The 14,332-nt window shown below is 40.1% G+C and overlaps 1 protein-coding gene across 6 annotated transcripts in view; it reads left to right on the forward strand.

The window, feature by feature from the left end:
- The window catches only part of rps6ka5 (ribosomal protein S6 kinase, polypeptide 5), a 222,500-nt gene that overhangs the window by 87,445 nt on the left and 120,723 nt on the right, over positions 1-14,332 (forward strand). For 5 of the 6 annotated variants that reach the window (XM_043696941.1, XM_043696943.1, XM_043696944.1 and 2 more), the window contains one exon: positions 13,083-13,301. The exons of the other annotated variant lie outside the window; for it this stretch is intronic. In XM_043696941.1, coding sequence (XP_043552876.1) covers positions 13,083-13,301 — 219 coding nt within the window. The remainder of the gene's footprint in view (positions 1-13,082; positions 13,302-14,332) is intronic. 6 annotated transcript variants of the gene reach the window in all.

A 14,332-nucleotide genomic window follows, 5' to 3' on the forward strand; every position in this document is an offset into this window, starting at 1 on the left:
TCTCAGCCCATTGGCCCATCTGATCAAGATCCTATTCTAATCTGAAGTAACCTTCTTCGCTGTCCACTACACCTCCAATTTTGGTGTCACCAGCAAACTTACTAACTATGGTTCTTATGCTCACATCCAAATCATTTATATAAATGACTAAAAATAGTGGACTCAACACCGATTCTTGTGGCACTCCACTGGTCACAGGCCTCCAGTCTGAAAAACAACCCTACACCACCACCGTCTGTCATCTACCTTTAAGCCAGTTCTGTATCCAAATGGCTAGTTCACCCTATATTCCATGAGATCTAACCTTGCTCACCAGTCTCCTATGGGGATGATTTCCCATGCACTAAGCCATGTTGAATATCCCTGATCAGTCCTTGCCTTTCCAAATACATGTACATCCTGTCCCTCAGGATTCCCTCCAACAACTTGCCCACCATAGACGTCAGGCTCACTGGTCTGTAGTTCCTTGGCTTCTCCTTACCGCCAGTGGCACCACATTAGCCAACCACCAGTCTTCCGGCACCTTACCTGTGACTATAGATGATACAAATAACTCAGTAAGAAGCCCAGCAATCACTTCCCTAGCTTCCCACAGAGTTCTAGGGTACACCTGATCAGATCCTGGGGATTTATCCACTCATCCATAGACACTTTTCAAGATGTCACCCTCTATTTCCCTACATTCTATATCTGTCATCAACAAACTTTCCTATTGTGGTAGTATAGTGGTCTTATTACAATACTATTAATGTAGACATCCAGGTAGTGTTCTGAGGACCCTGGTTAAAATCCCTCCTTCCACAGCAGATGGTGGAATTTGAATTCAGTTAAAAAAAAATCTGGAATAAAGACTAATAATAATCATGAATCCACTGCCGATTATTGGAAAAACTAAGTTCCATCTGGGAAGAAAATCTCTTCTCCTTACCTGCTCTAGCCTACATGTGACTCCAGACTCTCAAAGTGATTGCTGAGACCTGTGGTGAAGATTCAATCAATAAATGTTGACTTAGCCAACGATGGCAACATCCTATGGAAGGTGAAAAACATCTTGGAAATGTTGTCTTTGGACGTCTCAATCAGGTCATCTATTTACATATAGTAAATAGCTGTGGTCCAAGCACTGACCATTGTAGTATTCAGCTAGTCACCACCTGCCACATGGAAAAAGACCCATTTATTTTCTTCTACGTTTCCCACCTGTCAACCAATCCTCAATCCTTGCCAGTATATTAACTCTGTGTTTTAACTTTGCTCACTGACTTATTATGAGGGAATGTATCAAAAGCCTTCTGAAAATCCAAATACACGACATGTACTGGTTCTCCCCCATCTAGTAATAGAATAATGCAGATTGGGTTACCATCTTTGTGGAACACCTCTGCTCTGTCCAAAAAAATTGATCTTGACCAGGTTGTCAATTTGCTCACTGAGCTGGTGGGTTTGTTTTCAGATGTTTCATCCCATGTTGGTTAAAATCCTGACCTTCCACTTGCCTTCCACTTTTATATACCACCATGTTCCCAAGCCAAAATTTACATCTCAGAGCTACTGCAGTCCTCCACCACTTCATTTTCTGCCTAGGTACCTTAAAACAGTCAGGACTCAACATCATGTTTAACAATTTCAGAGTGTGACCACCTTTCTTCATGTTTGTTACTCACTCCCACGCGCCAGGTCCTGTTCTGTATGGGTTGCTCCAGCACAGCCACCCCATTTTCTCACACTGATACTTTCCATTCGCACTCATTCAGCATTTATCTTCCTCCCAGTGTATCATCAGCAATCGCTTACTCTGCTTCTCCTTTCTTTGTTTCGCCCCCCCCTCCCAACCTCTCTCCATTTCCATCTATACTGTTCACCCCTCTCCATCTCCCTAATTTTCAGTATAAATATTGCCATTTCCCAATTGCTTTCAGTTCTGACGATGAGTCATTGGACTTGTATCGTTAACTCAGTTTTTCTCTCCACAGACCTGATGAGTTTCCCTAACACATTCTGTTTTTATTTCAATAATCCAACATCCATAGTTCTTTGTTTTAATTTAATGAATAATTAACTTTTTATAAAAATAGTAAGCATTACTCTGAATGAGGCCTATCAACTGTTTTGCACTGTTCCAACATTAACTTTTTCATTCTGTGCCTTTGTCTGTCCACCTGTCTTGCTACATTCAGAGATTTGTGGACATTATAATGTGTTTTTGTTCTTGCATTTGCTTTTGTGCTTCTCTGTTGCAGTCACTCATTTTCAGTACTTCTTTGTATTAATTGTTTCCCTGAAAAGAATTACCTCACATTTCTCCAAATTGAATTCGGTTTGCCAATTTGAACCACATGACCATCCGTTTATATTTGCCTACAGTCTACAGCTTTGTTTTCCTTAAGAAAAGCTATACTGGCAATTTTTTTAAACTTCTGAATCAGGTCCCCTGCAGTTAGATCTAAATCTTTGATTATACCAAGATGCAAAGAACCTGAAACTGAGCCTAGTATGATCCCATTAGAAGCAGCTTTCCAGTCACATCAACACCTCCAACCATTATCCTTTCCTCCCACTGGACTAATTTTAGATTCAATGTGCCATTTTCCCTTGGGTCTAATGGTTTTCACTTTTCCATGCAGTGTTCGTGTGGGATCTTGTTACAAGGCTCATGAAAATCCATGTCAACTTCTTCAAAAGCTGTACATTCATTGAACCTCTTTTGTTGTCACCTCAAAAAATTCACTCCAGTTCATCAGACACAAACCAGTTCTTAATATATTCATGCTGACTGCACTTGATTGATTTGTGCCTTTCTGACGAGCAACTTATACTGTCCCTTAGAATTCTTTAGAGTAATTTGTCTACCACTGAGGTTAGGCTGCCAAATCTGTAATTACTTGATCTATCCTTTCCTCCCTCATTTAAAAAAAAAACTGTGTAATGGTGGCAGTCTTCTGACTCCAACACTATACCCAAGGATATATCCTATAGGAGAGGATTGGAAAATGTGGTCAGAGCTTCTTCTTTTCCTTTCAGTACTTCTCTCAGAAGCCTTAAGTATGTTCTAGATTTGAAAGTTTAGCTATTTCAAAGATACTAAAACTACTAATACTATGCCCCCCCCCCCCCAAAGCTGTATTTATTACATTCCATATGGTACACTCTTCCTTATCTATGATGTCTGTATTGTCCCTTTCTCTGTGAAGACAGGCACAAAGAATTCATTAAGAAGCATTTCTTGAGCCTCCAAACACAGGTTCCCTTTTTGATCTGTAATAAGTTATCATCTTGCTGTTTGTGTATATTCATAAAAAAAACTTGCACTTTCTTTGACGACTAACATTCTTTCATGCTTTCCTAATTTCCATTTTACTCGTGCACTTTTTTAGAGTCCTGGGCTTTCCAGGAAGAAAGGGCACACTTCAGCCAAAGAAAAAATAGTATAAATCAAGTACATAGCATATAGTACAAAAGCAAATGTTTTCGTGAAGAGAAAACTAAGGGGTGTAAAATGATCAGGTCTAGGTATCTACCAGCAAAGCCTAATCAACTCTCAGGCATTGACTCAAGAGGAAAGGAACATTCAGGTGATAAATGCCAGAAACAACCACCTCTAACACGAGAGGATCTAATTACCTCCCCTTGATGTTCAGTGGCATTACCATCACTGAATCACCCACTATTGTGACAATACAATGGCTTTAAGAGGGGTATTTTGTCCTGGTTTTTTTATGAAGAGAAATAGAATCAGAGGTGATGAGCGGTCTGTTCCAGGCCAATAATGTAAATAGCCTGTGGGGCCTTGGGGTTTTTAGTTAACGTTGGAACAATAGAAACAGCATGAAGGGTGGGTTCAAACTCCCATAGAACCAAGGTTTTAGTTTAACTTTCAGTAATTGCTGGGTTATGGAAGCTGCTATAACATCTCTCCCTGCTACAGCAAAATGCTTGAGTTTTCTCTCTCTCTTTCTCTTTCTCTCTCTCACACACACTCTCAAAGCTTTCTCTTGATGTTATTTTCTCCTGGTCTGGAGCATTGCATGTGAGACAATCTATTTTACTAAATTTGTCTTTGCCATGTATGTGTTTATGGGATGTTACTATATTGGAATAGTTATTGTTTAGTAGTTAAATCATCTATTAATCTATTAAGTTTTCCAATAAGTTATTCCGATTCTTCTCTCTCGTATTTGTATTTTAACTATAGTGTAAGAAAAAAGGGTGTTTTGCTTCAAGCCTGGTAGTGTGACCAGTCAAATTGCACCTGGAATACAACGCTTTACACTTGCCTTTAAGAATAAGGAAAACTTGGGGTCTAAGCTGTCTGCTTAATATATTTTGAGTAGATTTGGTCTGGTCCCTAATATTATCAAAATCCTGGTGTTGCCATTAACCAGAAACTGAACTGAATGAGACACAAGGGCAGTTCATTGGTTAGGAATTCTTTGGTGAGTTAATTACCTTTTGATTCCCCAAAATTTGCCTACTGTCTGTAAAGCATATGTCAACTGTACTGGAATATGCATACTGGCCTGGATGAGTAAAAAGCACCACCAACACTCAACATTTCATAGAGGCATACAACACCGCTCGTTGGGGTTACCAGACATCCCAAACTAAACTTGTCCCATTGCCAGCATTTGGCCTGTATCCCTCTAAATCCTTCCTATTCATAAACCCATGCAGATGCCGTTTAAATGTTGTAATTATAACAGCCTCCACCACATTGTCTGGCAGCTTATTCATACATGACTACCCTCTGTATGATCAAGTTACCCCTTTAGGTCCTTTTTGATCTTTCCCCTCTCACCTTAAACGTCTGTCCTCTAATTTTGGACTCCCCCACTCTAGGAAAAAGATCTTGGCTATTCACCCTTTCCATGCCCCTCATGACTTTATAAACCATTATAAGGTCACTCCTCAGCCTCCAATGCTCCAGGGAGAAAAGTCCCAGCTTATTTTATAGTCAGAACCTGGCAAGTGTTTATGTTACAAAAACAGATATTTCTGGAAACACTCAATAGGTCTGGCAGCATCTGAAGAGAGTAAGCAAAGTTAATGTGTCAACTTCAATGACCCCTTCAGCCATCTTAAGGGGTTAATGCCAGTGGGGATTAGGCCATTTAACTTGATTAGCCCACTTGACCTCAATTTGCAGTGGCAGGGAAAAGTAATTCTCTAGCCTTTTGCTATGTACTTATTCTGGGTAGAATTAGGAACTTACTGCCTGAGTAAGTGATGCCTCCCACTCCCACACTGACCATAGGGAAGGCAAAGACCAACCCCTCATCACTTCCCCCCACCCTCAACACTAAAGCATCTTTGCTGTACAGAGAATTTAGTGATGCGCCTGTGCAACATTTTAGGATGTTTGAATATGTTGACGTGCTATGTGAAGGCAAGTTATAGTTTTTGTTGCTGCTTCACTATTTCAGAATTCAGCTTTTTTAAAATTTCACTTTGTTTTGGGTGTTGAAGCCACGATCCTTTTTTCAGACTTGGCTCAGCATGAAGCTGTTAAACAATCAACATTCCTAAGTCTTGTAGCTTCCTCAATTCACAGCTGTTGTTTACCCTTCTCAGCAAAGCACTTTCACAGCAGAAACATAAATTCATGTTTTTAGTACAATGTCAAAAATTCTTTGGGTGAGTTCTCAATCTCTGCTCTAAGTTAGACCAAACACATCATCTGTTTTTTTTCTGCTAATTAACAGTTGGCTATAGAGTTGAACGTGCTGTTCTTCTTTGCACCTGTAGGTCAGTTGCAGAGGCTTGATTATAAATTACCAATTATATATTTGGAAGTTAGAGCTGACATTGCAGGTGATGTGTTGTAACTGGAGTGTTTAGGTATTGGCTCTGTATCTTGAGGATCTTCTGTACAGAGTTGTTCAGTTAGATGCTGAACTCCAGACATCATGATGTATCTGCTAGGGGAAAGTTATCAGAACACTTTGATGCAAAAACCACTCTCAATCCTCATGATTGATGTTAGTTTGGATTTGGTGAGGAGCAGGAGGGGCCAATCAGGCAGTTGTGGAACCCAGGATGTAGCAACAGAGACATCTGAACCTTAAGAAATCACGAGGAACTTGTTACCTGTATCAGAAGAAGTACTACAAGAAAATGTGCAATTGACCTTCATGGTACAAGAGGTGACTGAAGGAAGTAGTGGTCAAAACAAAAAGAGATGTATTGGCAGCAGAGGTTATTATAATATTGGAAATAGATAAGTTTCTTGCTGCAGTGATCAAAAGTCCAAAAGGCTCTGCTGCCGACCAAGTATCAGAATTAAGCATGTTTCTAATAACTCTGTAAAATAAGACTTGCATTTATAGAGTATCCTCCAAAACCTCAAGTTGTTCCTAAGCACTTTACATCCAATTGAGTACATTTATAATGTTGTTACAATTTTACTATTGGAAACATAGCAACCAGTTTGTACACAGAGCCTTCACAACCTGAATTTCATGTAAAATTGGCAAAGAGTATGGTTTAAAGAGATATAATCATACAGCACAGCAGGTGTTCTTCAGACCATCAATTCTGCGCTGACCTATCTAAATTAATCCCACTTTCCAGTACTTGGCCCATAGCCTTGAATGTTGTGATATTTCAAATTCTCACCATTGTACTTTTTAAAGGTTGAGTTTTCTTGCCATTACTCCTTTCCCAGACAGTGTATTCCACCATCCTCAGGGAGCAAAATTATTCTTCAAATTCCATCTAAACATTCTGCCCTTCACCTTAAACCTATATCCCTTTGTTATTGACACTTCAACGAAAGGGAACATCTGCTTCCTATCAACCTTGTACATACCCCTCATACTAATATACCTCAATCTGGTGCCTTCTCTGCTCTAAAGAAAACAACCCAAGTTTATCCAGCGTCTCTTCATAGCTAAAGTGCTCCAACGCATACAATGTCCTGGTGAATCTCCTTTGCAATCATCTCCTTGCAGTAGTGAGGCAACCAGAACTGCACAAAACACTCCAGGTGTGGTCTAACCAAAGTTTTGTACAGGTCCAAACTAACCTCCCTTGTAGTTTATGCCATGACTAATATTGGCAAGTATCCTTATGTTGACTTAACTATCCTATTATCCTGATCTGATGCCTTCAGGGATCTGTGGACAAGCACCCAAGATCTCTGTTCCTCAGACTTTTGTAGTGTCCTGCGATTCATTGGATGCTCCCATATCTTGTTACTTGTTCTAAAGTGCATCACCACATATTTTTCCAGGTTAAATTCCATCTGCCACTGATCTGCCCATCTGACCAGCATTAAATTCCATCTGAACAGTTTATGTCTTTGTGTAACCTAAGACCTTCACTATTAACAACTCAGCCAATCTTTAAGTATTCCATAAGCTTATTTAACATTCCCCTTATAATCTCATCTATGTCATTAAGATATATTGTAAGCAATAATGGACCCAGTACTGTTACCAGTGGTATGCCACACAGCACCAGCCTCCTGTCATATAAACAGCTTTCCACCACCACTCTTTGTTTCCTTCCAGCAAGCTAATGTTAGATACACCTGGTCAAGTTACCCTGGATCTCATGTGCTCTTATCTTCTTTATCAGCCTATGTGGACCATATCAAAGGCTTTGTTGAAATCCCTATAAACTATGTCAACTGCAGTTTCCTCATGCACACATCTGATCACTTCCTTAAAAAATTCTATTAAATTTGTTAGTCATGACCTCTCTCTGACAAAGCCATGCTGACCATCCTTGATTAAATCTTGCCTGTCTGAGTGGAGACTAATTGTTCCCTTTAGAATTTTCTCCAATAGTTTTGCTACCATTATTGTGAAACTCACTGATCTGTGGATTATCTCTATCACCTTTGTTGAAAAGTGGAACCATATAAGCTGTCCTCCAGTCCTCTGGTATCTCCCGCATGGTGAGAGAGGAATTAAAAGTTAGCATTTCCTCTCTCTGATCTTCCACAGCAGCAAGGGATACAACTCATCCACACCTGGGGAATTGTCCACGTTTAAGCATGCCAAAATTTCTAATACCTCCTCACTCCTGATGTCAAAACTGCCCAAGAACCTGTCAGTCCCTCTTCCCAAATTCTATACCTACTTCCTCCTTCTCCAAAGTGAAGACAGAAGTTCTTGTTTAACACTGCCAATGTCCTCCGGCTCCAAGTGCAGAGTGCCCTCTTGGTCCCTACTGGTCCCTAGTCTTTCACAGGCTACCCTTTTCCCCTTAATATATTTCCACCAATGCTATTTCATGTCCCCTCTTTGCTCTCCTAATTGCTTACTTAAGTTACCCCTTGCTCATCTTTACCCCACTATAGACCCTCCATTGTTTTACACCCTTCATATCTGCTAAAAGCCTTTTTTTTTTCTTATGAAGCCCTGAATATTCCTAGATATCCAAGATTCTCTGGACTTGTTACTGATACATTTCACCCTAAAGGAGTGATGTTTGGCCTGTACTCTCATTTCCTTTTTGAACACCCCACCCTTCCTTCCTCCTCCTCCCCCCCCCCCCCCCCGCTCTGTTGTAGATTTTCCTACAATTAGCTGTTCCCGAAATACTTTGGCCAAATCCTGCCTTATTTTAATAAAATCAACCTTCCACCATCCCAAAACTGTTCTTTGCCTACCATCTTTTAAGTAACAAATTTAAGTCATTGTTGCTGTCACGAAAGTGCTCCCCCATTGTCACCTTGAACACCTGTCCACCTTCGTTCCCCAGAATTAGGTCTAGCATTGCTTTATCCCGTGTTGGACCTTGTACGTGTGGAGCTGTTATGAATACAATTCCAGAAATCCATCCCCTCTAATCCCTTAACACAATGCCTATTCCAGTTACTGTTGGGCAAGTTGAAATCCTCTAAAATAATTACCCTTGTTATGGGATCAGGCCAGACCCCCTCAAAACATTTCAAGAAAGTAGCGCAGACCCTAACTTTGCTAGTTGTTTTAAGCAAGTGTACAATAGATATTCCAGGAATAATGCAGTTGGCCCAACCACTTAGTTTTAAACAAAACAGAATTTATTTGCAAGATTACTGAATGAAACACAAACAATAGAGAACAGAATATAGAATAACGTAAATATCCAAAAACCCTGCAGATTATCCCAACTTAATGATGCTGTTCTAAACACTTGCAACAACCTAAATGGAGTCAAGTTAGGTAAAAGGGAAGTGCAATGAGATCTAGATGTTCTAGTACATCAGTCAATGAAAGCAAGCATGCAGGTACAGCAGGCAGTGAAGAAAGCTAATGGCATGCTGGCCTTCAAACAAGAGGAATTGAGTATAGGAGCAAAGAGGTCCTTCTGCAGCTGTACAGGGCCCTGGTGAGACTGCACCTGGAGTATTGTGTGCAATTTTGGTCTCCAAATTTGAGGAAGGACATTTTGGCTATTGAGGGAGTGTACCGTAGGTTCACGAGGTCAATTCCCAGAATTGAAAGATTGGAGCGACTGGACGTACATACACTTGAGTTTAGAAGGATGAGAGGGGATCTGATTGAGACGTATAAGATTATTAAAGGATTGGACACTCTGGACACAGGAAGCAGAGTGTGTTTAACAATAAGGGGGTAGGCCATTTAGAACAGAGTTTAGAAGATACTTCTTCACCCAGAGAGTGGTGGGTGTATGGAATGCTCTGCCCCTGAAAGCATTGGAGGCCAAGTCTCTGGATACTTTCAAGAAAGAGTTGAATAGAGCTCTTAAGGATAGTGGGGTCAAGGGTTATGGGGATAAGGCGAGAACAGGATAATGATTGTAGATGATCAGCCATGATCATAATGAATGGTGGTGCTGGCCCAAAGGGCCAAATGGCCTACTTCTGCACCTATTGTCTATTGTCTATAATCCCCATAAATGCCCTTGACAAAAAAGGTAAAATCAAACAGCCGATTTTAAAGCAGAGTTGTCAGAGAGACGGTGTTTCAGCATCGATCTGTTTCTTTGGGTCCGGCAGCTTCACAACTGACTGACTGCTTTCAGTGAACAGCCAGACTGATAAAACCAAACCAAACCAAACCAAACCAAGCCAGAGGAAAGTAGTAGAAAGCTGAGCCGGGAGAACTGGTCACTCTCCATTTGATTGTACAAGTGTTTTTTTCAAAGCTTGATAGCATTCTCAAGTAGTTAAACCCAGACTTGTCAGAATCACTGCTTTTACGACCTCTGAAAAAAAACCAAGGGCGGCATGACCTTGTTAAAGGAGCAGCATTGTCACTTCCTATTTGTATTGTTTTTACACACCTCAGTGGATTGTCTATAGATCTGCTTCTCTTTCACCTACTGACTGTTTGGGGGCCTATAATACACGACGAACAAGGTGATTGCCCCTTTTTTTATTCCTAAGCTCTATCCGCTCTATTCCTAACCTCATTTGAAGATCCTTTCAAGATACCATCCCACCTTACTGCAGTAACTGACTATTTAATTAGTAATACCATACCCTGTCTTGCCTGAAGATTCTATACCCTGTAACATTGAGTTTCCAGTTCTGCCCTACCTAAACCACATCTCTGTGATAGCAGTAATATCTTAATTCCATATATCAATCCATGCTCTTAGCTCATCTGTCTTATTCTAAAGTAGAATAGAAGTAGAGAGCTTTTTTGGGGGTAGCATGGTGGCTCAGTGGTGAGCACTGCTGCTTTCCAGTGGCAGAGACCCAGGTTTGATTCCACCCTTAAGTGACTTTGGAGTTTGCACATTCTCCCTGTGTCTATGTGGGTTTTCTCCAGGTGCTCCAGTTTCCTCTCAAAGTCCAAACATATATAGATTTCAGTGAATCGACCATGCTAAATTGCATATAGTTTCCAGGAATGTGCAGGCTAGACGGATTATCCAGGAGAAATTCAGGGTTACGGGGATAGGTGGGGCAGTGTACAGTCTCGTCTTGTTATCTTGAAACGCACATGTCTGAATTCTCTCTGATTTGGTTCCTTTACAATAGTATGCTGTCCCTAGTGATTTGGGAGATGAATGTTTAGGGCCATAGAATACTGGCATCAGTACTGGGGAATGAGTGACCTATTCTATTGGGATAGGTTACATTTAAACTGTTTTAGAACCTGCCTTCCAGAAAGTTGAATAAATTGCTTTGAAACTAAAGGTGGAAATGCCACAATTTAATTGAAGAAATTTATTACATCTGAAGAGATAAATCAAATATTTGAATCAGTTTCACAATTTGGTAAAGATGAGTGGAGTGTGCCAGAAAAAGACAGAGTATAGATTAGAGAGGTGCTGGAAAAGCACAGCAGGTCAGCCAGCATCCGAGGAGCAGGAAAATCGACATTTCGGGCAAAAGCTCTTCATCAAAACAATCCTGATGAAGGGCTTTTGCCTGCAACGTCAATTTTCCTGCTCCTCGGAAGCTGCCTGACCTGCTTTGCTTTTCCAGCATCACTCTAACCTAGACTCTGATTTCTAGCATCTGCAGTCCTCACTTTTGCCCAGAAAAAGACAGAGTTTAGATGAACAATTAAATCAGGGAATTTACCAAAAAGTTTGAAAGTGCATTGTTTGATCATACAGAATGTTCCTAAGGTAGATAAATTAATGACACTAATAGAGATAAGTATATTTGATCTAATGCCACAGTTGCGAAATAATGGTGGGTTGGTAACCCTGATTTTAAAAATGATGTGCTAATGCAGGCAGTAGTGCAGAATAAGCATGGCTTGGAAATCAGGAAATAGAATCTGTATCAATGAATATTGAGTTAACTACATGAAGGCTAGTATCCCATCACAAGTCACCTTCTTTTTGAATGTGCATAGTACATGACACTGACCCAGCTGGCTCCTAGGGTGAATGGAACCCCTGAAAATCCTGTTTATGTATGTCAGCCAGAGCTCCCTGATTGTACCAGATTAATAGCCCCAACCAGGGAACTGGTTGTTCACCTGGCTGATGTCCACCTGGCTGACTTCATTCCAGTCACTGCAGATATATGAAATAAAAGGGGCTGAGAACACTGGTGGGAATAGTTTCTTGGTCATCAACCGTAACTATAGCTTTGGCCAAAGTAGAAATCAAGAAAGAGGAGGAACTGATAAAGGAAATGCAATAAATGTGCCAAGTTTTAAATTTCATACAAACTGGACTAATTGGATTGATAAAAATAGTTTGGAGATTAAACTAACGGATTGCATTTAAGACAGTTTCATAGAACAATAAAATAAAAGAAAAATACTGCAGTTGTTCGAAATACAAACAATAGCAATAAATGATGGAAATATTCAATAGATCTGTGGAGAATGAAACAGAGTTAACGTTTCAGGCCAATGATCAAGTTGATCAGTGCTTGAAAGGCTGAATGACTTACTTCCCTTCAGTCTTAACATCCTTCAACAGAACTAGAAAAAGATGTAACTGATTGTAAGTAACCACAAAGACAACGAGGTGGGCAAGGAGAAGATGAGATGCATTTGTACTTTTGAGTATCGGAGTTGAGATGTCATGTTGAGGTTGTACAGGACATTGGTGAGGCCTCTTCTGGAGTACTGAATGCAGTTCTGGTTGCCTTGTTACAGGAAAGATATTATTAAACAGGGGAGGGTTCAGAAAAGATTCATCAGGATGTAGCCAGGAATGAAAGGTTTGAGTTATAAAAATAAGCCGGATAGGCTGGGACCTTTTTCACTGGAGCATTGGGGGTTGAGGGGTGACCTTATAGAGATTTAGAAGAATGAGAGGTATAGATAAGGTGAGCAGTAAAGATCTTTTCCCTAAGCTGAGGGAGTTCAAAAAGGGGCATATTTTTAAGCTGAGAGGAGAAAGGTTTAAGAAGGATGTGAGGGGCATCTTTTTTACATGGAGAGTGGTTAGTGTGTGGAATGAATTGCCAGAGGATGGATGCAGGTACAGCTACAATGTTAAAAAATATTTGGATAAGTGCATGAATAGGAAGGATTTGGAGGGATATGGGCCACATACAAGCAGGTGGGACTAATTTAGTTTGGAAACGTAGTCTGCATGGAGTAGTTGGACTGAAGGCTCTGTTTCCATGCTGTATGACTCTATGAACAGTATTTCATTCCAAGTGTTAATTTGGTGTATGTTCTTTATCTCTTTGCCTTTTCTTCTGTTTCTAGCTTATGGAAAAGTATTTCTTGTGAGGAAAATCAGTGGTCACGATACCGGAAAGCTTTTTGCCATGAAGGTGCTGAAGAAGGCAACAATAGTTCAAAAAGCAAAGACTGCAGAGCACACCAGGACAGAGCGTCAAGTATTGGAACACATTCGACAATCACCTTTCCTTGTCACATTACATTATGCTTTTCAGACAGATACAAAACTCCATCTTATTTTAGGTAACATCACAAATAGATTTTACTTTTTTAAACTTGCCAGTTCTCGTCATGTTCTTCTCCTGAAGGTGTTTTCTTATTTATGGACCAGGGAGATGGTTAATAAATTCTGGGCTTGTCAGCGAAGCCCAATAAATGAAAATGTATTGGATAAAAAAAATGCAATTTTACTAATGTCACTGGTACCCAGTTGATTGTTACTTAAGAGGAGTCTTTAGTAAATGTTTGCAAACAATTAAATCACCCTGTTTGTGATCTCACCCAACATCCACGTTTCCAGAAGAGGTTGTTATGTGGATGTCAGCAGTGGGAACTCTGCCCATTTCTCACATCCCCATTAAAGTGGGGCCAAATACAAAATTGAGGCAAATGGTCTTGTCTGTATTCCTCCAATTGAACACTGATTACAGGCCAATCCTGAAATTTCCTGGCCTGTGTGGCTTTATTATTTGCTGTGTAAACTCACTTAATGAATGATTGACTGACTGAATTTATCTTTCAGGATCACAGTACACCATGATCTAGTTTTAATGTTATTGCTATTCTAGTCACATGACCTCCAAAAATAGCGCAATCTTACAAAGTCTGACTGCATTTACTTTCCTTGTGAAACAGTGACATGCCAGAGTGCAGAGGTTAGTTTATCGTGATAATTCATACTGTAGGTGACATTTTTTAAAAAACGGGATCCATTTATATAGTGACTGTACATACATTTACTTCCTTATGCCACCAATGTGATATTAGCGGTTTTTCCTTCTCCATAATGACATTGTTTTTTGGCATTTGATTTAACTTGATGTTAATATTGATTTTTTTAAAATTGCCAGTTAAAGTACACTGTCATTTTATGAAGTTATGAATTAGAAGCAGACCATTAAGGCCCTCAGCCTGCTCTGCCATTTCATAAGATCATGTTTGATATTATTGTGGCCTCAATTCCACGTTTCCCTAAGCTCCAGTATCCTTTGACTCCCTTGTTAATCAAGAATCTGCCTACCACTGCCTTAAAAAATACTCAATAACCCTGCCTC

The sequence above is a fragment of the Chiloscyllium plagiosum genome, chromosome 10 (genome assembly GCF_004010195.1).
Source record: "Chiloscyllium plagiosum isolate BGI_BamShark_2017 chromosome 10, ASM401019v2, whole genome shotgun sequence".
Taxonomy (NCBI): Eukaryota; Metazoa; Chordata; class Chondrichthyes; order Orectolobiformes; family Hemiscylliidae; genus Chiloscyllium; species Chiloscyllium plagiosum.